This window comes from Colossoma macropomum, unplaced genomic scaffold (assembly GCF_904425465.1).
Source record: "Colossoma macropomum unplaced genomic scaffold, Colossoma_macropomum, whole genome shotgun sequence".
Taxonomy (NCBI): domain Eukaryota; kingdom Metazoa; phylum Chordata; class Actinopteri; order Characiformes; family Serrasalmidae; genus Colossoma; species Colossoma macropomum.
The window spans coordinates 27,223,275-27,249,562 of NW_023494800.1; the positions used below are offsets into that span (position 1 = coordinate 27,223,275).

General features: G+C 39.6%; 1 protein-coding gene across 1 annotated transcript in view; it reads right to left on the reverse strand.

Annotated features, from left to right (window-relative positions):
- nsg2 (neuronal vesicle trafficking associated 2) overlaps positions 1–13,720 on the reverse strand; it is a 36,067-nt gene extending 22,347 nt beyond the window's left edge. The window contains exons 1-3 of the mRNA XM_036588808.1: positions 13,498–13,720; positions 12,937–13,095; positions 8,281–8,400 (exon numbers count right to left, since the gene is read on the reverse strand). Coding sequence (XP_036444701.1) covers positions 8,281–8,400; positions 12,937–13,065 — 249 coding nt within the window. The 5' untranslated portion in view covers positions 13,066–13,095; positions 13,498–13,720. The remainder of the gene's footprint in view (positions 1–8,280; positions 8,401–12,936; positions 13,096–13,497) is intronic.
- Positions 13,721–26,288: the final 12,568 nt, after the last annotated feature.

The window sequence follows — 26,288 nt, forward strand, 5'->3', positions numbered from 1 at the left end:
GTTCAATTTTCAGCATAAGTACAAATCAGGTTTTCATGGTTGTATGGCTCGAACACCGTGCACCATCTGCAGTTATTGAGCTCCACTGACAAGGTGCATGCAATTTGCTTATGTAGGCTACAATCACAATCATTTGACGAGATCAGTCTTTCTCACAGAGACAGCCACCACCCCCTGAGCTCCTGGGGTCAGTGCTTGACAACATACAGTTTTCCCTCCGAACCAACGATTTGTCAAAACCAATCAATGGCCAGTATTTGAAAAGGGCGGCACCCACAATCGAGCAGGACTATAACTGTAGCACAGCTGACCAGCTTCAAGGGAGAAGGCAAGAAGTGTCTGCATCTTGCTGGCATAACAAAAAATGATTGTTTACTCTCATAGGGTTGGTCGAATGCCCAGTCGCAAATTGCTGCCATGACTGAGGAGAAGGGATTGACAGAGCAAAACGAAAGTGGATTGCGTCCTCAATTCGGTTAGTTCATTTCAAAGCATCGTCCTCAACGTCAGTCTCCTTTATGTTAATGACAGGCTGAGTTATAGTACACTCAAGAGTCTCTATGAACATAAGGTGTTTGCAGACTACAGAGTAACACCTTGTTTAGGATTGGAAACACTTATTTAGGAATGGACTTTTTTACCTGCATTTTTTTTCTCCACTTTTAGCGAAATTACACAGAAAGCTGGAGCTTTCCGTCATCATAATGGGTGAAATTAACTTGCTAACGCTATTCTAATCACTTAATGGTGCCTTTTATAAAACTGTACAGTAACATCATCAATTTTATTGCTGGCAATTATAGATTCATAGTACAAGATAAACCATTTGATTTCGAAACAAAACAAATTCTGACCCCCCAAAAAACATCCTTACACTAAATGTAGTGAATCAGTAGTGAATTACATGCCACAAATTAGCATCATGCAAACTGCATGCAAAAATCATCGCACCCACAAAGGTTCCTAAATGGTTCTTGGCTTGGACTTGCAGGTTCTTTAAATTATAAAAAAAGTTCTTGACACTCTCACATCTCATTTGCAAAAGTAATTCTTGAAAGACCTATTAATTTAAAGGTTCTTTAGAGAACCAAATTTGGTTCCTTGATGACATTGCTCACCAACCCTCCTCATGGAGATCTATGTTCTTTCAAGTTTCACCTTCAACCCAATTCCAACACACCTCATTCAGCTACTCAAGGACTTCTAAAGGCAATAATTAGATAGATCATGCGGGGTCAGTCAGGGTTGGAGTTGAATCAGCAGGAGGGTAAAACTCCAGGAGCAGGGTTGGTGACTACGCTCTATGGCACTGCTCCAAAGAACCCTTTTTGACACCTTTTTTTTATAGTGCTCTTGCCTCAAACCATGTAAAGTTGTTAAGTAATCTCAAAGAGACTTGCTTGTGATTTAAAAAATGAACAGCAGTGATTGTGAAGCCTGATTTTTTCTGTACTTTTGTGTAATTTTCAATTTTCTGCATAATTGTTGTTACGACGTAAACAAAATCATTCAGAGTGATCCTGATATGAAATGCTTCATTCTAGAGAAACTTACTGAGTCAAGTGTTTACAGTGGTGGTGATAAGGACCAGATGTCTGAAGTTTGTAATGCTTCTAAGAGCTCCCTCAAAGAAGTTTATTACTTGAAATAGTTATAAAAGACTAATGACTGAGGCATTAACTTTTCAATAGATTTGAGACAAGGTTTGGCCTAAACAGTAAAATGGTAGCAAAAGGTAGGTTTACCACTATTTTACCAATATCAACATTACATATTGAACTTAAAAGGCACATCTAGTTGTTTTAAATAGTAAATGGCTCTATTTATGTTGCAAACTCCTGTGGTCACATGTATAACACATCTTAAGTGAATTTTGGCCTTAAATTTTCCCTGAAAAGAGCTGAAAAGAAATGCTTAAGCAGGAACTAAAAAAAATCCACAATTCTAAACTGAATTTTGGACCCTAAGTTTAAGTTTCAGCATTGACAACTTTAGCAGTTGCAGATCTAAATCAGCCCTAAAGCATTTAACTTAATAGGTTTTATGCAAGTGCTCACTGGTTCCTATTACCACTATTGTAGAGTTAGTAAACCATTTCATACCAAACCACTCTCAATGACTTTACATCTCAACCATTAAATTATTCAGAAATTTTGAAAAGCTCAAAAAAAAAACCCCTCAAATAAATTTCCAGAAACATACAATACATGACAGTTGTGGCTGTGTTTGTAATGCAGCATACGGCACATAGAAGACACAGAGGCTGCAAAAATATAGTAATTCTCTAATAGTAACCTCACAAAGCCTCGCTGCAAGTTGAGTGACTTTTTCACCATTTGATTGGTTCAAGCTCTGTCATCTTCTTGCTCTGTCATCTTCTCTCTCTCTCTCTCTCTCTCTCTCTCTCTCTCTCGGGCCAATAAAATGGGAGACTAAATAAGAGCCTTGGGATCCAGGCGGAGTGTCAGTACCCCCACCTTCCCCCCCTCTACTGAGCTGGTCCTCCTCCCACCCAGCTCCTTCCCTTCATTCTCATTCTGTTGTGCTCTCAGAGAGACTGCAACTGACAGAGAATCGTCCCGCCTCAGTGCCCTCTCTCACTCTCTCTTTCGCACTCTTTTTCGCCCTCTCACTCTTTCTTTCTTTTTTCTTTCTTTCTTCCTCTCTCATTCGCTCACTATCTCCTTCCCACTCACTCACTATCTGTCTCTCTCCCTCCTTCATGTTTGCTGTCTGCACAACACTCATCCATTCAGCCAGGAGATGCGTGTCTGAGCCGAGGATTGTGAGGCTATGTATTAGGATTAACCAGTTATCCATTTTGCATTGCACATGAGAGTCTGTGTGTGTGTGTGTGTGTGTGTGTGTGTGTGTGTGTGTGTGTGTGTGTGTGTGTGAATATATAGGAGAGGGAGAGAGAGAGAGAGAGAGAGAGAGAGAGAGAGAGATATCATATGCCTTAAAGCTATCTATTAGCTGCTTTTATTATTTTCATGCTGGATTATTTATTGGTTTGCAGCACTTCAGCTTGCCTGAAGGTTTTAAGGTGCACCTTGCCACAATATACTACAGTAGACAAGTCATCCACACTAAGATACATATAAATACAGTTTGGTGTCTGTGTGCATGTTTTAAAGGTCTGTACGTACAACCTCCAGCACACACATACACACAGTAGAGGTCTACTCCCCAACCTAAGTCCAACAACACCTGACAAAATATCAGATTTTGAGACGATTTTTATGTACATCGGGTTCGTTGTCTTATGATTAATTTTTGATGTGATAGGTTTGCTTTTATTTGAAGGAACTCTCTACATAAATTTTGCACCCTCTTTCGCACTTTTTCTCTTATGCACTCTCTCTCCCCCTCTCTCTTTGTCTACAGTACGTATACAACAAAGCTGTTCTTACTAACTGTTCATAACTAAAAAAAAGTCTTGCTAAATGAGTCAGGGACATCTTCATTGAAGAAACATTATGGCCTGATAGTTAAACTACACTGGTCACGTACAATGCAGAGCTAACAATAATATACTATATGGACATAAGTGATGGGACACCTACACAAGCTTTTATGACATACCATTCTAAATCCATAGGCATGAATATGGAGTTGGTCCCCCTTTGCAGCTATAACAGCTTTCACTCTTGTGGGAAGCTTTCTACAAGATTTTGGAGTCTGTCTGGGAATCTTTGCCCATTCATCCAGAAGAGCATTTGTGATGTCAGACACTGATGTTGGATGGGAGGGCCTGGCTCGTCAGGTCAGGGCTCTGTGTGGGCCAGTCAAGTTCTTCTACACCAAACTAACCCAACCATGCCTTTATGTAACTTGCTTTGTGTGCTAGGGCACAATCTCTGTGAAACAGAAAAGGGCCTTCCTAAAACTGTTCCCAAATGTTGGAAGCATGCAATTGTCCAAACTGTCTTGGTATGCTAAAGCATTAAGATTTCTTCCATGGAACTAAGGGGCCTAAATATACACAATTACACATCAGTCCATCCATAAATACATCAGAATTATATGCATCAAAGCCATTACTTCATTGTAAAAAGGCTGAAATTCAAAAGGAAAATATCCATTGTAGCAGGGACAAGGCCTCAAAAGCACCTAATTTCCCACTTACCGTAAGACACGGGTATTTTAATTAAATTCAAGTAAGGGCTTGACCATGGTCCAGGGAACAAAACCAAATTGAAGTTTTTCATATGCACACCATGACAGAGATGACTGTAATAAAGGGTTATTTATTGATAGAGGTATATAAACATAAAGCAATCGATTACAAAGGTATATAGGTACTAAATATTGGATTACTAGTTATGGAAAGAAACCAGAGATATTGAATATACTGAACAAAAGTACTAAGATTAGCTGATTTTCCAAATTATGTGGCGTTTGAGCAGCAAGCAGAACAACTCTGACACTAGTGTAAAGCTGGCCTAAGTGTCAATAAAGAAAAGCAAAATCACAGTGAGACTGAGACCACAAAAGGGCAGTGCGAGTGAATCTACGACCTGGATGCCTCAGAGCTGCGGGGATGGCGTGTCGCGTTGAGGGGAAGAGAGGCCGCTGCTGGCATGGGCTGGAGCAGGGTCCGCAGGTCAAAGGTCAAAGCTGCTGGATGCCTCAGTGCCGTGTTGATGCACGTGCCACGTTGAGGAAGAGAAGCCGCTGCTCACACAGGCTAGGAAGGGTCTGCAGGTCAAAGGCAAGGCCGCTTGAGATGCAAGCCCTTGGTCAACGCTTTGGACCGGACCCCACTGGCAAGGCAGGCTTCCGGCGACGCTTGGCGGCCTCTCCGGTGAGGAACTCAGATCTTCTTCTTGGCGATGGAGGCAGGCGGTGGTCGGAGCAGGCTCTTGATGTGGATTTCAGTCAGCACTGTTTTGCTTCTGCTTCTGTTCTAAAACTAGGTTCTGAGCGGCCTATCGTTGGCAAGTAGACTTTCAAAATAGATTGACAAAACTTGAAAAACAAACGCAGCTAGATGCAGCTCTTCAATAGTCTAACCTTACAGTTACAACACTTTAAGATTACTGAGTAAATGAAACAAAACAATTAAGACACAAGACCAACAACTAACATTTAAGATCTGCAGAACTTAGCTAAAGTGCAAAACGAGGAGAACGGGCTTCTCTACTTGGAGTTTCGTTAAGGTTACATGTTGGCTGTCTTGCTCCCTTCAGGGCCAACTTTCCCTGTCTTTCTGTTTCTTCTTCTCGTTCTCCCCACTGTTTCTCTTTCTTGCTGGCTTTAAAGAAAGAACTTTGAGGGGCGGAGCTAAGGCAGAGCTAAGGCGGGGAAAAGGTTTTGGTTGGTTTGTTAGGTTACCTATAATGAATATGCAATTTCTTTGAATGCTGCTCAAGTGTCACATAATCCTTTGGAGATTCTGGGTGTGGTTACACTTAAGTAAAAGAAACATGCAATTTCACATATAAAACGTTATTGTTTCCATAGTGACTATTGCAAATGACTATAGAGCTTACAGATCATTATCCCTTAACGTAAACCATGATATGGTTACATACAATAAGTTGAATCCTTAACCATTCTAGTCATATAAGAAGTAGGAACTACTTAGTCAAAAGAATCAAATTGTTAAGACAATTCCGAGGTTATACGTCACATTACTATTTCTAAACAATGCTTACATGAACGGTTGCATAATAACTCAGAGTAAAATAAGTGAGTACGTAATCATCAATAATTCTGTAAATATATTGGGAGAAACTCTATGATTAAAGTGTACATAGTCACACAAGCTACAAACTTTAGAATCCTACTTCTAATAACACTACAAGAAGACTTGCAAGAAAAGCAGATATATAAGATTAGCAGTGATCACGAAATACATGGGTTGTTTCTCAAACAAAATAAAAAGAAAAATTATATAATGGGTGAAATGAACATAGTTGTGAATGATCAAAGATCAATATAATAACCTAGATCAGTGAGGAAGGGTTACAATCCAAGAATCAAAATAACTACTAGAATATAAAAGAACATAGTGTAGAAAATTAGGTATTAATCCCCTTTGGCAGGGATTAATCAATTCACGCCTGACAAGGCAACAAGTTAACAGTAACAGAGGGGTTCTTCACAGTTTGATAAAGGAAAGGCATTTGATTGATACTTGATTAAAGATCACATTGTGAATAATTTGCCAGAAAGCAAGGCTCTCAGGAGCCTAGCCTCTGCACAGACCCCAAATTTAAACTCTTAAACTGTTAGTCAAAAGAAAAAGAAAGTCTTCAGACCTCTGGGTCAAAGTAGGTCTGTTCTGAGGTGAGCCACCCCCCTCCCCACTTCTGCACCAGGTTGCAAAAGGGGGGGGGGCAGCCAATGGGGGCTGTGAGACGTGTCTTTAGCAGTCAGCCATAAATTTACTATTGGCCCTTCTAAACATCCTGCCACATGCAGATGCAGATCTCACTTTGCTCAAAAAGTTCTGATCCGTTTATGAATTAAAACAGCAAAGCACGCTACACCATTATGGCACATGAAGGTTTGGTTTGCCAGTTAGGGACAGTTGGATATACTTGGATATAAAGTTCAAATAAAAGAAACTATGTGTCAACTGAGATAAAGTGTGGGAAAAAGCCAAGAAAATAGCACCAGAGCATCTATTTGTAGAGCAACATCATAACATCACCACAATTTTAGGAAAAGTGTTTTAGATTAACGGTTTTATGATGTGATTTTAACAACAGCTATGGGCCCATTTTCTCACCAATATGTTGTTATCTGGTTATTCTCTAGGCTTAGGGTTAGGGCTAACTATTCCCTGCACCCTCCACAAACTTTACACATAGCACAGGCCTAAAACTGAGACCAACAGGCCTTAAAATGTGACAAAAGGGGGTGTGGCACTGGAATGGACGCATCTCACCCTTTAGCAAAATGTTCAAACACCTGCCTCCACAGTACTCACAAAGCCGCGTCTGTGCACTGAAGCTGAGAGAAAGACACAAGGCCCTCCCTTCTCAATTAAGTTATCTTAATTCCCCACTTATTTTAACATGATGTGTTAATATGTTCCGCTCAGCTGCATAAGATACCAAGAGACCCCTGCTTTTCTTTGTTTTGAACGTTTAATGAAGGGGAACATTCTTTCTTCGACTGCTGGTGGAGCAACAGTAGGGAATATGGCTGAGCCCCACTGGGAGGCATCAGGCAACAGAGCTGGAGCGATTAGCAGCGAGCTTTTCCTATTCTAAACCGGTTCTTCCATCACCCCAATCTATACAGCACTCAGCCCATGAGAAGAGTTCCTCAGAGCAAGTCTAGCCCTGCAGCTCAGTTGCCATTTGACTCATTTGATGCTACAGAAAGTAATGAGCTAAGGTGTGGAAAAAAGGCAACAGTCTGAATAGGAGTGCTTCCCAGTATGTACGAGCTCTAGAGAGAATATGCTGGGGATTTTGAGGTCATGCGGTTCTTGTTTTTGCAATCTGCAGTGAGTGAGAGAGTCAGTGAAGCCTCACAAGCTTGCTGGCGAAAGGTTCGTTCCGCCTCTCAGTCACAGCCCCTCGTAGACAGGCTGGAGCTTTGCGTTTGCGTTGAATGTATAATTTGTCTTTGCTTCCATCAGCTCCTCCAGTGACCTTCACTGCTAAGAAGAAACTTACCACTAAACTCCTCTTGTCATGAACTCTGAATTCATTAAACCTGCAAGATCAATGCTACCAATGTCTTTCCAGCATGTACAGCCTTCCCAAAACAGCCTCAAATATCTCAATCCAGAGTGTTTAAAGATCAAAAATAGATCAAAAAATTGAATATAAATGTTAGGCAAAATTGCTATCATTAGAAACATATGACCAACCAGAGGGTTCAACGGAACATGGAGAGTAAGATTAATGTGGTACACGTTATAATTTAAATAATCTGTGAGAAGGTCACCATGATTGCAAACATTTGGATTCCAGTTTCCAAGAACGCTTGGAGTGTCAATCAATGAAGACATCGATAACTTCGGGTGAGTAACTGCATACCTCCATGATAATGATCTGTATGTTCTTGACTTCAGAGCTCAGGACCCTGAAAAATCGTGCTACCATGACAACAGTTACCTAACTTAACTAGGCGCAAAAGTGTTTCTGCTAGAAAACAGTCAGGGGTCATGGAATGCTAGACATTTGCATTCAGTCACACAAAGAAAAATAATTTCATTTGACAAGCAGCAATAATCTTCATTAATCTGTAAAGCACACTAAATTTATGTTATTCGTTTTGTGTATCTGATTTGATCATGAGAAGACCCAGCCATACCTTCAGTCTCTCTGACACGCCATCAGTGAAGCTGATGGTGAACTCCTCCACTTTGGGCACCTTCAGCTTGGCCTTGTTCTTCTGCTCCGTTTGGTATTCAGTTCGTGTTTTCACCACCACCTGCGTAAAGAGTAGGTCAATAGAGTACATGTACAAAGTACACAAAAATTAAACAGACATTATATTTTCCCAACATTTTTCTTTAGTGGACATCATTCAGAGGTTTGGATATCTGTGCAATCGAGTAGGCAAGTGCACCTGTCAATTTCACTGATGGCCTCTTTCAGTAAATTCTGAGGCCAATCACATTTATCTGTCCCCAAAGGCAAACTGTACTGAGATATCCATGCCTATATCAAAAGCTAATTTTCCTGGTAACACTTTATTTTTATGGTCCACTGCAGATGCTTTGTAGACACTTTACTTGACAGATGCTAGACATTCATTCTGTAACCTTTTGAACCTTTTGAACATCTTTTTTTTGTTATAAATCTTAAGGCTTGCTATTTAATGACTGCTGTGAATTATTTGGAAAATACTACGAATCTATAAGTTATTTAGTTGTGAGAGTGAGGAATTAAAGCGTGGAACATCAGCAGGTGCTCAAGGTTTAAAAAGCTAAAGTTCAGCATAACTTTTCCCTAACCCTAAACCTAACACTTACTCTGATCCTAACCTTCAAAAGGTAATTGTTTTGATTTTTCAAACAAAAAATCTGACATTATTCTGACACTGCAAGTTTCTCTATACACTCTAACAATTTAAATACACAGAAATTTTGAAAAATGTCCTTTAGCCTCAACTCAAAATCTAAACCTAACCTGAACCCTAAAACTGTTGCTGCTGCCTACTTGGACCATGCCTTCAACATGTGCTTGTAGAATGAGAAGACGCTGTATGACTGTAAGAGGGGAGACTTTAACAACTTGGCCTGAAGTTCTACATGACTTACGTTTTAAGCTAGAAGGCCAGACAGCCCCTTTGGAAGAACAGAGGTATGACCGACAGATAGGACTGAAGAACAGCGTGAAGATGTAGAGATGATTGTTGGATGGGTTGTTAAAACGTAAGGTAAAGATGGGAAATTAATAGGACGTTAGATTGGAAGGAGGAGAAACTTCTGGCATGGTCCTCTCCACAAACTTCAGTTACTACGTTTAGATAAGTTATAGCTGAAATTGTGATCATTTCACAAAATGTCCAAGGCAACCTTTCATAACCTTTCCACACGGCCCCTTCACAATCACACATCTGCTCCTTTTAAAGACCCGTGGCCCTGTAAAATCACTCTGAAGAAGCTGAGCCTCTGAAAATCGATGGACGAATAATACCTTTAGATGATTACACCTCGCTGTAGACCTCCAGCTCAGCACCTAACTTCCAAGCAAGTCCTGGAATTAATGGCATTTAATGTCACGGTGACTGCAGGAAGAGCCTCAACCACTTGTCATGAACTCTGCAATTACCACTTATCCAACCCCTTTCCAATCACTCTGACATTTCATTTTCCTCCTGAATTACCATCTTGTCTGCCTCTATTTTTCTGCCTGTGCTCCTGTGCTATTTGAGGTGCCCTGTTATCATTAGTATTGCTCTCCCATTTTTTCCACTTCCACAGAATCCATGCCTTTAGGCAAGGTTATGCTGTGTCGTTTTTGCTGCTGATTCTAGGTGTTGATAATGCCAGTGCTGGGACTGCTGGTGGTCAGACTGGATTGAGCTTCTCAATTATGAATACGGTATCGACATGACGTATGAATCAAAACAGCCTTCTTGGATGATTAGAAGACGGGTCAGAATGAAAATGAGATGGTGACTGGTGCTCAACTTGTGATTTGCATGCAATTTGCAGTTGATGAATGTGGTTGTCGGAAGATAATTTAGGGGTTTTAAACTGAAACTTGAATGAGGCCTTGTATGATGAAAAGCCTATCTTGAGAGTCAACAGAGATATGTGTACAATGAGTCATTCTGACAGCTGGAAACAACTACCGTGTAGAAATTTTGTGAACCATAAAGCAAAAATCTGCTGTCTTCACAGGATCGCATATAAAAACATCAGCACTACAGGTCACGGTTGCTTGCTTGGTTCCTTGATTACAATTTTAATGACAGAACTAGTTCATGATGAACACATGCCATTTATTGACTTGACAGTTATAGTATTGGGCAAATCTTCCAAAATCAAGATGCTACAGTTCCAGGTTTTTGATGTTTTTTTTTTTCCCCATTGTTTGCCAAGGTTGTTTTTGTAGACACTGCCACGGCAACACTGACATCATTTAGTATCATGAATCATGACTCATGACTGTCTGATTACTATCTGCAGGCCTCTACAGTCCCATAGACTAATGATTTCCTACAGGACTGATCATTATCATGGCTGGAGATGGGGAGATCGTCCACAATGAAAAAAAGAGAATGAACTGTGACTGATTAAAGCTAGGCCTTCAAATATTCTATTTGAAGCCTGCTACAGACAATAAAAAGATTTTCCCTTTTATGGTACAGTTTTACAGCGACTCTTTCAGTAAAGAGCCCTGGCACAGAGTCACCCTTTCCATATCTAATAGCTGACTGAAACTTGGTTTAGATTACAGCTCAAAGTCACAGTCAGTGATGTATCTAGGACTTCCAGAAGGTCAACAGTGATATTTTTCCCACTAAATTGGCCCATTCATTGCTTTAACATTCTTATTTATGTTAATCTAAAGTGCAATGCCTTCGGGTCGTTTCCTTAACTACATATGAGAGAGCTCACTTGGCTGCTCTCTGCCTAGATACCATGTGGAAAAAATCCTGATTGGATATTGTTCTATTGGGCATTTCAAGATCTTAACCCATTTGTTGTTCTATTCAATAAAAATTACAGATAGTATTGTTTTTTAATCCCTAAAACCCAGAGATTTCACCACTGCTTACATAATATATCTGGATTTCATTATTTTGAACTACAGTGTTTTTGTTCCATGAAAGTATCGTTTTAGTAAATAGCAATGTCCTGTACCGGACAGGGTTAATCTCATCCTTGATGATACATTCTTGAGTCTATTTGCATTGCCAGGCCATACCAGGTCCCTCATGTACAATGATTTCCCAAGACGACCGTAGAACTACAAATCATCCGTATATCATTTGCAGTAATGTTTCCAATAAGCATGACTATGAACACTCTTTGTACCATCTAATGATAATTGTTGTGCTACAATGGGTTCGGGAAACAAGGCCCTGGTCAGCGGTGTCCTGGAAAATAATCTAGTTTCCTTGGCAAATAATGTCCTAATACATTTTCTCTGAATTGCCTTTAGTCACGCATATAAAAAACAATCATGACTCTGATGCTGCCTACTAAATACTTCCACTATATTAACTGCAGTCAGAGTGTTTGCACTTATGTTCGCACTTAATCGTGCCTCTACACGCAAAAAAAAACAGAAATGTTCCTTTACTCTGTATATTCATCTTTACAGAGGCATGAAAAGGCTAACTGCAACTGACAGTACATACACACTCCTTACACTGCAGATTTGACAACTCTACTGCGCATCATAAGGAGGTATTACTTGCCAAAACAGCTTTGAGATAGCTACCAAGGCATGGAAGAAGACATTACCTGGAAACTGATCTCCTTGGGGACTCAGCATGTGGTACAGAAATCCCACCAGATATTCGCTGCCTTTCTCTTGCTAGCTGGGAACAGTTCCCAATTGTTTATTTATTTATTTTCTTTTTTATTGCTTAAATTGAGGTCAAACACTCAATATCATGCAAATGTTTCACTCTCACAGTGCATCCTGCATTTTGTCAAACCAGAAACCTAAACAGCCACTCCAATGCAGGCATACACAGACAAAACCGAACATGTAATTGGAGAAATAGCTCAAATGGTAGACCTCCTTTCTTTATTCCTATTCTGTGACAAGTGCTGCTCAACAGCTTTCAAAATATGAGAGCAGAGAGCCTCACCAGCTCAAAGAGATGCGTTAATAATCCAACATATCCTCTTTGCCTCTGAGCTGGCACAAAACAGAGGCTGCAGCCTCCATATGACGAATGAGATAAAATGGCTTTCTGTCTTTGTCATGCAGGCCAATAAAGCATCAGATTCCCAAAGGATTCTGATCATCTCATGGGAGATGGTGGGTGGGGGTTTGGTGAAGGGGGCTGCGGTTGGGCAGAGGGTGGGGGGGATTGCTCATTGTGCCCAATAAGACGTGACAGAATGCTCTTTTATGACTGCACAAGCTCGGAGAGAGTGACAAGCCACTTCAGTTAGCAGGTGCACGCCATGATTGTGCTTCCCTAAGCAGAATCCCTAATGAGGACCGAGGCGCCACTTGGCAAAAGTGTCACAGTCGCCTTCTGTATGTTTTAACGCAATCTGACTGCTTTAAAACTTGACACTGCTGGCTGACCTGGCGGTTCCTGTAAAGCAGCAGGGTGGGCATTTTTGCTGTAGTGAAGGAAAACAACCAAGCCGTGATCTTAAAGGGTTAACCTAATTACACCTTTGAGCAATAAGAACTGACTCGGGCAGATCTCTGTATCATTCCTCTTGGAGACACATGGTGAAGGGATTGAAGGCTGTTTTAGTCTGAGCTGATGTAGGGCTGATGACAGGTTATGTAAGGCTTGACGGACGGAGGTGCAGCTCACCTTGTCTGGCGCTTGGTACTGAAGATGACTAACATCCAAGGGCGTGATGAGGGGGACGTTCTGAAATCCATCCTCAACGCTCACTGCTTTCGCCCCTTTGTCCTGTAGGTTACTCCCAAGTTTCACCATCTTTATCGAATTCTCTTACTTTTCAGCAACCTGAGAGAGCAGATAACAGTTTTATTGTCTACCTCCATAAACATAAAACAAACCAAGCGGGTCTAAATGTAGCTTTATTTCAACTTATTCTGTTAATAAAATCAAACGTGATTTCATAAATTCAACCCAAAGAGATCGAAATCGAACAAGAGTTCAAAAGAAAGAGGCCGAACGCTTCTTCTTAGGCGATTCTTTTCCAAAACAAGCAGAAACAAAACCATCCGCGCCGCTGTCGATTCATTTCTTTTCTTCCAGGCAGCATATAAGCTACAACAGGCGCGACAGACACAATAAAACAGTCATCCGCGCCCCTGTCGTGGCTTGTATGGCTGATTCCCAGTCAAAGCAATTCATCTCCCACCCAAACAGACCTCGCTGGCCAATAAATGTGCACATACTCACCAAAACAACCGTCGGCTGTGGCTGTTCGCACTGTTACAACTCCTGTTTTTGGCTCGGAGGGTCGTCGTTGTAGACGCAGCCGGGCGGAGACCACCGTGCTGCTGGAGGTGGAGAGAGAGAAACTGAGTGATGAAGAAGCGGAGAAGCTGCAGAAAGTGATGGGCGCTGCAATCCGAGCAGTGCCTGCTTAACCCCCGCGCGCCGTGGAGGGATCTAAAGGAGAGCAAGCATTTGTTCTACTCGACCGTCAGGACCGTGAGGAGATGAGCACCTATTAGGTGAGTCTCGAGCGCCATCTCGTGGGAGATTAAGGAAAGCGCAGGCTAGTTTTTGTTCATTATTGAAGAGGAAATCCACCGATTTTTCAAAATGTCTGCATAATGAAATTGTTAAGATGTAAATAAAGTCGTTCAGAGTGGTTTGGTGTGAAATGTTCCGTTCTAGAGAAACTTGCCGAGTCAGAATTGTTTACAGTGGTGGTGATAGGAACCAGACGTCCACCTCTAAAACCTCCCTCATAGAAGGTTATTATATGAAATGGTTGTGACTGTTCAGCCTGATGTCAGAGACATTGTTTTACATTAGTTTTGTGACAAAGTTTTGGACTGAAACGTATTTTAATCAACTAATTTTAATCTGTTCATGGTGGACGGATACATGAAGGGCGTTGTAAGGCAAAATAGTCCCCAAACATCATTCTCCTTTCAGGTTTACCACTATTTTACCATCAGGAGAATTACAATTAAAAACTCAGTTTTGGATGGTAAATAAAATGGGTACATTTATGATGTACACATCAGGAATGCTTGTTCCTATTACTGTGAAGAGTCTAAGTTTCTCTACAAATGAACCATTTCACATCAAACCCCTCTGAATGACTTTGTTTACATCTCAATCACTGAATTATGCAGACATTTTGAAAAATTCTCGTTTAATATTTTATTGCAGGAGTTAGCAAGTTGCAAAAGTATGACAAATGGCGTAACAGAAGAATAGAGTGCTTATTTGTAAAGGCATTAAGTATGATGAGGAGATCAAATTTGCACATATTTATATTGCAATATGCAAAAATGTAAATATTCAAGTCAAGTCAAGTGTTTTTCCCGTTCTGTACGACAATACTTTATACTAACGCTGTTTGCTATCCAGTGTCGACCAGAGGAGGATGGGTTCCCCTTTTGAGTCTTGGTTCCTCTCAAGGTTTCTTCCTCTTGCTCTTAGGGAGTTTTTCCTTGCCACTGTCGCCGCTGGCTTGCTCATGGGGGCTTGGACCTGGATTTTTTCTGTAAAGCTGCTTTGTAACAACACCTGCGCTATATAAATAAACTTTGAGCGCTATATAAATAAACTTTGACTTGACATGTAAATATTCCTGGCCAAATGGCATTTTGTTGATTTTCTAAGTGAAAGTACAGAGAACACACTTCTGCACATTGATACACAATTACTGTTTATTTGCTGAGTTTCAAATATTGGGGAAAACATCAAATGCACTTAGTATTCAGATCTTCATAAGATCACACAACTTTATTTTATTAGTCCAAATTAGCACTTGATTTCCTTGCAAAGAAAGGAAGTCTAACCAAGAAGGTAGAAACAAAAGGACAAGAAGAGATGACTCCAGAGATGGCATGATATTGAAACCTCACTGGCCGATAACGATCCGATATTTGTTCTTTAACACATTCTTAGTTTTTTAAATGAGCTTTAAAAAAAAAAACACTTAATTAACTTAGGCTACCATATTCCAACTACTCAAACACTCTACTACTCCAAAGGAAGAATTACACAGCCAACAACATCGCATCACACAATGTGATCATCCAGTATTGCAAGCTAGATTTGTTACAGGATAGGATCAGATTCATTCTCTTTTCCCTGATCCAACATCAAATCAAAAATAGCCAGTGAAATGTAACTCACTCATCATAAATAATTAGCAGAAGGGTGCTTGTAATTCAGCATCTGTTTTCATTTCATTGTGTGTGGGATCATAATCTCGTAACCTGAAATCGGTTGGTTTCCCCCAAACAAAATAAATAAAAGCAAATAAATAAATAAACAGAGAAAAATGGATTTTGTACTGTCAGCACATGTAAAAGTCAGCATTGTCAAAGAATAACAGAAATATTATATGTCAGTCTGGGCAGCTTTCCAATAAGCTAAGGTTGTGGGCACATTATCTTGAAACAGTTTTGACATGAAAGCCTCTTGTGCCTCCCAGTAGAGAGTATTTTCTTGGCATGCTAGCATTTATTTTTGCGAAAATTTTGCACTGCTCTACTCCATTCATCATTGGTCAGTTTATGACCACAGGTTGTTGTTAACCAGACATTATTTGAGTGGTGGACCATTCTTAACACAGCAGTGATGCTAAGTCATTGCTGAGGGTTTTGCACGTTTCACATTCAGTTTTCATCTGTGTGTTAATTTTCCATGTTTTCAGTTTATAAATGCTTAATGCTTATAAATACATTATAATGTTCACTTGCAAGTTTATAATAGGGATCCAGTTCATGTTTATTAATACTGAAAAAGGTATTTATTAACCATTTAATAACTAATTAACTAAGCATTAAGAAAAGTGTATTAACAAGATAAAATGTAAAATAATCATTTAAACCAGGATACAGACAATTATGAAATTGTCATTAATAATAAGAACGGGTTAAAACTATTTTTAAAATGCTTAATCATTTAAAACAGGATACAGACAATTATGGAATTGTTATTGACAGAGGTGGTGACAAGGAACCAGAGGTGGAGATAGGAACCAGGGATCACGATGTTTACAGTGTAAATATAGCTATTTTATTTACTGTACAATGAACCTATGCTTCTCAGTCCCAAAACTGGACACTTAATATTTTGTTATGAAACATGTTCTCTGCTACATACTAAATAACATAAAAAAATTAATAATATATACCTGTCCAGGAGTGTTTCCTGCCTTTCGCCCAGTGACTGCTGGGATAGGCTTCAGCAGCCCCCCTTGCAACTCAGAAGGAGAAACGGTTTAGAAAATGTGTATGTGCATGTGTAAAACATATAATATTCAGTGTCCAGCATACTAGACAGTTGGAATTAGGCGCATAAAATGTGAAAGTTTTTGAAAAGTGAACATATTTATTAACATCAACGTGACAAGACACAAAGCAAGCACTGAACTTTTCCTGTGTTTGCTGTATGTACAGCTGCATGAAAACATTTCTGAACTCTTGCAACTATCTGAAGTCCTATGTCCTAATACTTCTGTCATAATCATTTTTATATCACAATAATAAACAAAGAGCTTTGAAACACAAATCATATACACTGGTTTACATTACAATATCTAAAATGAATGACTAATACAAATTGTGCATCAGCAGTTGGGCTTCAGTTTGTAACTGTAAACCAGCAAGGTGGGGGTAGGTATTTCTAACAAAATGGCCAGTGCATATAGATTTAAAGCCAGTGCTGATGCACATGTTATACTCTTCAGTGTTATTATGTTATTGTTTAGCAACTGGTCAGGCATCTATGTTTTTAGGATATTATCCCAACCCTAGTCCCAGAGGATCTCTGCTCTGTACATGTGAATGTTGTTCATGCTCCCAACACACCTGTTCCAACTAAGTTACTCATTAATAGACCCGTAAATGGGTTAAAGTGGGTGTGCTGAAGTAGGAAATTCACTAAAATGTGCAGGGCAGTGGGTGTCCAGGACCAGGGTTGGGAAAGATGATGCAAGATGGAGACAGTGACCAGAAATGTTTGTCATATAGCTATACAGTATACAGTATAGTACAGTGCAAAAGTCTTCTGAGCATCTGAGAAAATTATATCTAAAGCTATTTATATGGGAAGTAACCATTTATCTGTTTGAAAACCAATAACAAATATAAATACCAATAATATTAAATTTAATATTAAATATTAAAAATACACTGAGATTGAATTTGTCAGTCGGATAACCATTTCCAAAGCTCTCCTCGAGAAAGTCTACATATATAGTTACTATCCAATGCCTTCATCAACTAATTAATCCATCATTAAATTGAATCGGTTACTGCTGAATCCACACAATGGCAGGGGTGCAGTGAGAAGCCAGGAACAAAACTATGTTCTTGTAACTGTATTCTTTTAACATTTTTTTTTTTAAACAAAAGAGTTCTTGTTATATTTTACCATATTTACAGCAAGAGGAAACAAGTATTCAGACACTTCTGTTTTTCTTATTTAATATATTTCCAGTGCATAGATCTGCTTCAAGTTTATTATCACGCCCCCATCTCCACTTCCACCTGTTCTGCAGCGCTCGGCATCACCGGCCTATTGATCACTGGCACCACCCCTTGCTCTGCAGCTCTCATTATTTCAGCCTTTTATTAACTTCTTCAGTTCACACCACATTTTTGCGAAATCTCTTCTTGTTGTTCTGAGCATGTGTTCTCTGTTTTGTTAGTTCCTCTGGTTTTTGGCTTACCCCATCCTTGAGCCTGCATTCCCTGTCTTCTGTTTTGTTGTTGTTGTTGTTGTTACTGCTGCTGTTGTTGTTGTTATTTTGTTTTGTTTTGGTTTTTTTGCTTAGGACAGACCGCAATTTTTGTGTGTGAATTCATTAAACTGTGTTTTGAATCCAGTCCTCTCACATTTGTGACATTTATCACATCATGTCTTTTCAGTTTGTACTTATAAATATGAACAAAGGTATTCATAACAAAGATATGTTTAAACATTTAAATTAGGGAAAAACATATTTAGACAGTATTAAAATATACATGTATGTAAAGGATAAAAATAAAAATAACTAAAAGTAATATATATCAATGCTGCAAAAATAAATCTTTTTGTGCAAATTGCACCTGGTGTCAGTTGAAGAGAAGATTTCATGCAACAGTGTTGCAACCATGGTGGAAGTGAAGGAGCTTCTTAAGTTTTTAGGGACAACATCATTATAAATATTTTTTTGTAATAATTCAAATGTTATGTAGTGTTTATTTTTTTACAGGCAAAAACACACTACTTGCAGAGATAAATAGTTCTTAAAAGTTTCCTTGGCTGCCTAAGAATTTTGCAGAGTATATACTGCAGAGAGCACGACCATAAATGAACGGATCTTCTTCCCTGCATGTACTACATTCCCAGCCGATTTCCTGGCCATGACTCTCGGGGGAGCAAGCATCAGACATCGACCTATTTATGTTTAACACAATCTTTGTTTCCTGAGACAGATAGCAGCATGATGTCATCAGGTCATGTCATCTCACTGCCCTCTCTATTATTTTATATCCTTCCTGTAGTAGGATGGTCACACAATGCCACACAGGAACAAGAGAGCATGATAGGAAGTAGGGTTTGCACTACTCTTTGTGTGTTAATATAGGTTTTTGATGTCTTTTAACAAATATTTCATTGAGCAATGCAACTGTAAAACGATATTACAGTGTTGTGACAAGATGCCATTGTTGATGCTACTATATTGGCCTTCTGCAGTTGATAAAACAATAATTATGGCATTAAATTAATATCTTATTTTAGGCCTATTGATAATCTCCTAATGCTCGTAATGGTTGCTTTTATAATAATATTTAATAGTTTGTTCTTGCCTATTGTGACTTGACCTGTTTCTTGACCTCTCTTGAATATACCTCAGGGCTGAAGAAAGAGAAAAGGGAAAAGAGAAAAGGGAAAAGAGAAGTTTATAAGAAGTTAGGCAACCTCCGGGTGCTTCCGGGGGAAATTGAATCTCCTTGCCAAACACAATAAGGTGTGGTCTGCTGAAACAGAAGGGAATATAGGATGGCAACAGCTATCTGAAGGAGGATGAATACAAGCAAGCTTTGTTGTTGTGGTTTTAGTCAGACAATTGTTTCATATCATATATTGTTTTTTATTATTAACACTGCAATATCCCACACACTTCAAACAGATAAAAAATTATTATTTTTTTAAATGTATCAGAGTGTTGTGTGAGAGTTTTGGTAATTTCTCCAACATCTTCTTAAACTTCACCTTGAAATATGCACCACCTTTATGAGGCAACAAATTTTACCTTCTCTTTGACAAAGGTACTTCAACTTTGTAGAAAAATACAAGAAAGGGGAATTATGCATAATTCATTAACAAACAAAATAAGAAACAAAAATAAATAAATAATTCAGCCAAAGTCATGTAGAGTGTTTTAATTTGAAATGGTGACGATAGGAACCAAGGGTTGCAATGTCTGCAGTGCAAATATAACCATTTTATTCAGTATCCAAAACAACCAGTGAACCTGGTTGTTTTCATATGTAATGATAATGGAAAAATAATGATAAATGTGGAAAAAAATTACTTGGGAACTATTTTGCCTTACAACGCCCTGTATGTACCTCTCTGCCAGAAATGGATTTTAAAAAAATGTTTTAGGCCATTTTTCAAAACTATCATTAAACAAGATCACTCAGGCATCAGGCATTATATTTTTCATATACCTTCATATATCTGGTTACTATCACCATCGCTGTGAATAATTTGGAATGGTAGGTTCTCTAGATTATAGTATTTGACATCAAACTACTTAATTTGACTGTATTTATATTTTAACGATTTAATTCTGCAGAAATGTGTAAAATATATATTACCAGTCACAGAGAAACTAAAAATTGCAAGTTATATTAAAAGTTTCATTATAAGGAGACCACTTTCAACATCAGGTTCGTTAGGTCAAGTATCATGCTGAAGTCTGTGGTATATAAGAGTATTTACATCTATGTTGGGTCATTCATATAGAGCTCCCTTTTTATACTGAGTGCCCCCATTTCAGTGGACAATAAATACAGTAACTTACATTTGTCTGCTCATTCGTTTCTTGGTCATGTGCACGTGCACTCTCTGCCACAAGAGCAGAAACAGCCCAACGGCATGGTGACTTCTGGCTGCTGCTGCTTAGCGACTTATTCCTTTTTTCGTCCATAACACAGCCAGAGAGATACATTTAATGTACCTCCCTGTTGAAAAAAAAAAAATCATAGAACCCATTAAAAGTGTCTGTTGGTTCCTGGTGGTTTTCAGTAGTCGCTAGTGGTATTCTGTGTTTACCTGATGGGTTGATATCACAGTAAAGGATTCTGGTCGTTTAATCAGGTATTTTGGCACTGATTCCAGATCAATTTGATCGTTTCCTAATGGCCTCTAACGGCAACCATCAAGCCAATTCCCGTTAGGAAGCAAAACCATCAGGTTTTATTCCTAACGGCCCTTCAAACACAGTTACGTTGGCACAACGTACTGTTTTGGTGCCCACAGTGTTGTCTGCGTGGTGCTTTTCTACATTGGCACAACATTGAAATGTAATTCCTCAGAAAGTTAAGACAACGTTGTCTGACAACTTTCTAGGAGGCTGTGACAACGTTGACGAGACGGCAAAGTAATCAGTTGACTGTACGTTGTCACAACCTCCTAGAATCCTTAATGAGTTCTATTTTATCAATATTACAGTTTTAATAACCGGTTCTAATTATCCTCAGCCTGGCTTTCATGAGTTTCAGTAGCCTTTTTGTTTTTTTTCTGCGAATAAACCCAACATTCATGTCTTATCGTCGTGGTAGGTTTTATTTTGAAAGTTTCCATATATAATTACATTATCAGTATGGCAGCGTTAATATACATTCAGTGTAACTCCTGTTGCCCAGCAGTTCGAGGTTCACTGTTTTCCCTCATAAAACCGACAAAAACACTGTCGTGGCAGAGCGTGCACTGACGTCAGACCCTTCTCGTTGTTTTTGCACAAGACAGATCTCCAAAGTCCAATGCTGGAGTGAGTTGGGAGAATTCCCGGTGGACCGGAAGTGTTTTGGGCGGGTTAGTGTGAACTAATATATACACTCATGCATGTAAACACCAGAACGCTCAGACAAACTATAAATGTTACATCCAAGTGTGTTTTGGTGGTAATTTAGGGGTTAAACCAGTGGTCCACACCTCAAGTTGCACAGCCCTGGTTTGCTGATTGTAACTTGTACAGTAGATAGAGATCAGATGAAGCTGAAGTTAGCTTCTTATTTCCCATTCCACCTTAAATGATGTAACCTAGCAGTTGCATTCAGACACCTGTTTGGGTGGAAGTGTGTAACTGCTGCACTATTCAAGGTGGAATAGCAATCCCAATAAGCAGCCTTGAGGGATTAGCATATCAAATTCAGCGAGACAGTAGTACTGGCTAACACAACAGACAGTGCTCTACAGAGCTTATTGCTCTTTCCACAAGTTTCGTATGTGAAGATGGACATCAGTTACAAGAACTGCAGAAAACCAAGCTATGAAAAAGCTAACTAGTTAAAGGGGGATGAGGAGATATCCAAGCAGATGGGCAGTGAGAAATGTTAACAGGACATTAACTTAGGTTACATAGCTAACATTAGTATTTGTTTGTAGCATATTGACTGCCATGATTGTCACATTTAATACAAACATTTGTCAGATTTCATTTTGTCCTGCCACCTTTTTTATTTCAGTATAGCATATCGTAGCGATCCACTACTTGCTTGCGCCTGCTCCGATGAGCTCGGGAGGCATGGTCACATGAGAGGCAATGCAAAGGCTCATGGTAGAAGTGCGCCCTCCTGAGAAGGACTAAATGTTGTTTATTTTTGTTGTTTGTTAGTTTACATTGTGTATATGTGTTTATTATGTTGTTCTGTGTCAGGAAGTGGGGTTATTGTGTGGGTGTTTTGTGTAGGGGGGGTCACTGTCAGGGAGAAGTGTGAGCTAAATGCAACCTCCCCTGTGAGTTCAGTGTTCTGTATGTGCCTTTCTGCTGGTGTGTTCAAAAAAAGAGCACTTTTTGCAGCAGATCATGGCCATCCCTGTGTCTTACTCTCTGTTGACGTCACCGTAAAAATAATAAGTAAGAGATAAGAGTAAGAAAAGGAGAAGATGAAAATCCCCAGATTTTAGAAAACGTTACGTTGCACGATGTTGTATTGTTAGAGTTTAAGGTGGTCTGTACTGCATCATGTAACCTCTGGTCTGAAAACAAGTTCAACTCCAGTCCTGCCAAAGTCTACAGCTGATTCTAAATGTGGTATTTGTGTATGGCCACTTTCTATTGTGCCTCAATATTAGAACCAAAAAATGTGAATGGCAGTAAAGCATGGCATTATAGGCTACAAAAACTGTGGTAAAAAGAAAAGATATGCTAGTGGAGTTAGCAGTAGCAAATGGCCTGACTGATCACATGCAACCATAGTAGTGGATAACCAAGGAATACTTTCAAAAATAAAGAAAAATGTTTGAACACATTAAGAACAGTATGGTGGATGTAGATGTGTTCAAGACTAACTTATTTAAAGAATACATTATCCTGACAAAAAGTATGTGGACAACTGAACATCACATCGATCTGTGCTTGTTGGACATCCCCTACCAAAATCATGAGCATTAACATGGAGTTGGTCCCCCCTTTGTGGGTATAACAGCATACACTTTTCTGGAAATGCTTTCCACAACATTTTGGAATGTGTCTGCGGAAATTTGTGCCCATTCAGTCAAGAGAAGGCCTGGTTTGCGACCACTGTTTCCAATTCACACCAAATTTGTCAAACTATGTCCTCAAGGACCTTGCTTTGTGCACAGGTGGCACAGTCATGCTGGAAGCATATAACTGTCTAAAATGTCCTTGTTTGCTTTAGCATTAACATTACCCCTCACTGGAACTAAGGGGGCCTAGCCCAAACCTTGAAAAACAGTTTCAGACCATTAACCCTCCTCCAAGAAACTTTACTGTTGGGACTATGCATTCTTGTAGCTAGCATTCTCTTGGCATATCCCAAACCCAGATTTGTCCATTAGACTGCCATTGAAGTGTTGTTAATAGAACACATTTCCACTGCTCCAGAGTCCATAGGCAGCATGCTTTACATCACTCCAGCCAGCGAATGGCATGGCACATAGTGATCCTTGGCTTGTGTGCAGCTGCTTGGCCATGGAAACCCATTTAATGAAGCTCTCGACTGACGGTTCCTGGTTGATATTGCTTCCAAAGGAAGCATAGGTACTTTTTTAAACACTACGCACTTCAGCATTTGGTGAGTTTGCGTGATCTACTGCTTCATGGTTGAGTTGTTGTTGCACCTAGATTTCACAATAATAGCACAACTGACTGGTGGCAAATCTAGCAGAACAGATATTGCACAACTCACTCTTGGCAAAGGTAGCATCCTATGACAGCGCCACGTTTAAAGTCACTGAGCTCTTCAGTACAATCCATTCTACTGCTAATATTTGTCTATTGCATGGCAATGTGATTGATTTTATATACCTATTAGCAATGGGTTTGGCTTAAACACCTGAATTCAATAATTAGCAGGGCTGTCCACATTCTTTTGGCCATATAGTGTACCTCTGTCTCTGACCTCAGGATGCAAACCAGTACAGAAAGGACAGGTTTCAATTTGCTAGAACAGGACAGGTGAATTCAGAATTAACCTCTACCCCTGCTGATCCAAAGCATGAAACCTCATCCAAACTTGCAGGCAGGGGCATGTATGCTTGCCACTGGAGCTGCTTCACTTGTCTTCATTGATGACATGACAGCCAACAACAACAGCAGAACTCTACAGAAGCATTCTTACTGTGGTGATCCAACCAAATGCCTCAAAACTTTGATGGTCTGTCACCTTGCAGAAGGGAAAGAAGTGCTTACACATACAGTCAAAGGACCAAAATGGGACTATCCTTGACTGTCACGTGATCTGAACCCCAATCAGTTCACTTACTCGATGAGACTGAAAGCAAAAAGGTCCCTAAAACAATTTAAAACTGAAAATATTGGCATGAGAGACAAGGTGGAGCAGCAAATTTGATTTTATCTATGGGTTCATGCAATCATTGACTGCAAATAGTTTGCAATCAAGCCCTAAATATGAGCAATTTATTTTGGATTACATGATTTGTCCACTTGCAACTATGTATAAAAATCGACTGTGATTCCTAAATGGTCCACCAAATATAGATGCAAATGCCTTTAAAGTATAGCAAGCAGTTAAACATGGTTTCATTTCAAATCCAAGGGGCTGGACTAAAGAGCCAAAGCAACCAAATTTGTCACTCACAGTTACAGAAAGCATTAGATAGAAGTTTTATTATTCAAGTCTTCAAGCAATTTAACTACAAAATGATAGATGATCCCCAGATGATATTAGGTTTTAAGAGTGTATATGGTTACATTTTTTATGTAGGTAATGCTATATCAGACAATACAGACATGGTGATGGATCTTTAGTGCAAGCCACTTGATGTCCAAATAGAAAAAATATTGATACCTCTGTTAAATCAGAAGCATTGACAGAAAAAGAAATACCCAAGAAGTACCCAGAATCTCTTGATAAGACAAGAGTCTTACCATAGCTTTATCTAGTTCAATAAATACAAGTGTAGACCTCAAGAACAAATAATGCAGCTGTTTCTGGAAGTAGGTAAACAACAAACACAAATGTTAACGATTGTTGAAAAAACATGAAAAAATGATTCATTTCACTACTGAAGAACTCTGAAGCAGCGAGACCTTACAAGTATGTTCTCAGGGAAGCTGTAAGAACCAGAGATTTGTATCCGATTCTTGCTGCTACAGGGAGCTAGTTAAGTGATTTAAGTAGAGGAGTCACTTGAGAGAACTTCAGGAGGTTATGGTCCAGACAAGCTTTGTAGAAGAGAAACTGCAGGAGAAAGGAAGGCCTGCAAGGAGAACACTACAGTAATCAAATCTGGAAAAGTCTTGAACAAGAAGCTGACCAGCCTTTGCGGTCAGGAATTGTCATATTGATGTTATGAAGTAGGTCCTGGTCCTGAAGATCTACTTTCCTGCAATCTAGTTCTAACTACCTTTTGCCACAGCTGCTTCAGCTAATTAGCTTCTTTATAAGTCCTTGGCTGGATCAGATACGTTAGTGCTAGGTAAGGGGGAAGGCAGCATGTAAGAGGCACGTTGGGACGGAACTCCAGAAGGAGCGGTGGTGGCCACCGTCGTATGTGACGAATGGATGGAGCAAGAGTCAATTGTGATGGAGAGCTACGGTGTTACAGCATGCTTAGCAAGCAGGTAGATTAGTTCCATCTTCCTCAAAAATCAGTTCTAAATGATGGGTCTATATCCAGAAAGAGAAATCAGAAAGGCAGCCAGATATGTCTGGTGAAATGTGGGAGGCAGAACACTAGCCGTCACAGAGCAAAACAGAGGCCACATGAGCTTAACACTGAATTGGAAAGATGTGGACCTAGAACTGACCCCTGGCCCCAGGACACTCTGGTATTAGGATGTCGGGACCTGAGACAGAACCTTTCCAGGGTAATTGGTAGGATCAGTCTCCAATATAACAGCAATGCTGTTGATACCCACGTCAGAAAGTGTTAAAATAAGTACCAGTGGTTCACATTGTCAAAGGCAGCCAACAGGACAAGGAGAATGATGACTAAGGATATAGAGCTCCTTATGGCTGTAAGAAAAGCTTCAGTAATTGACAGGAGGGCAGTTTCTGTTGAAGTGTACATTCAGCTTGGTTTGCATTTTAGATATCTGCATGTCTCACATGATCAGTACGGTGTGGATTATGATTTTGTCTTTCCCTGATTTACAACTGAAGTCTGTCTAGAATGCATTTTGTGGATAGAAACTTTTGCTGACTCAGTTTGGCCTAGAGCGTACTCTGTCAGCAGTATAAAAGTGTACTTTTCCATCATTAACTAATAAGCCAATAAAAATTTATATACTCTGGTCAAAAACTTTATCTTGCAGGAAAAACTGGGCCTCGAGATACTAACACCATCGC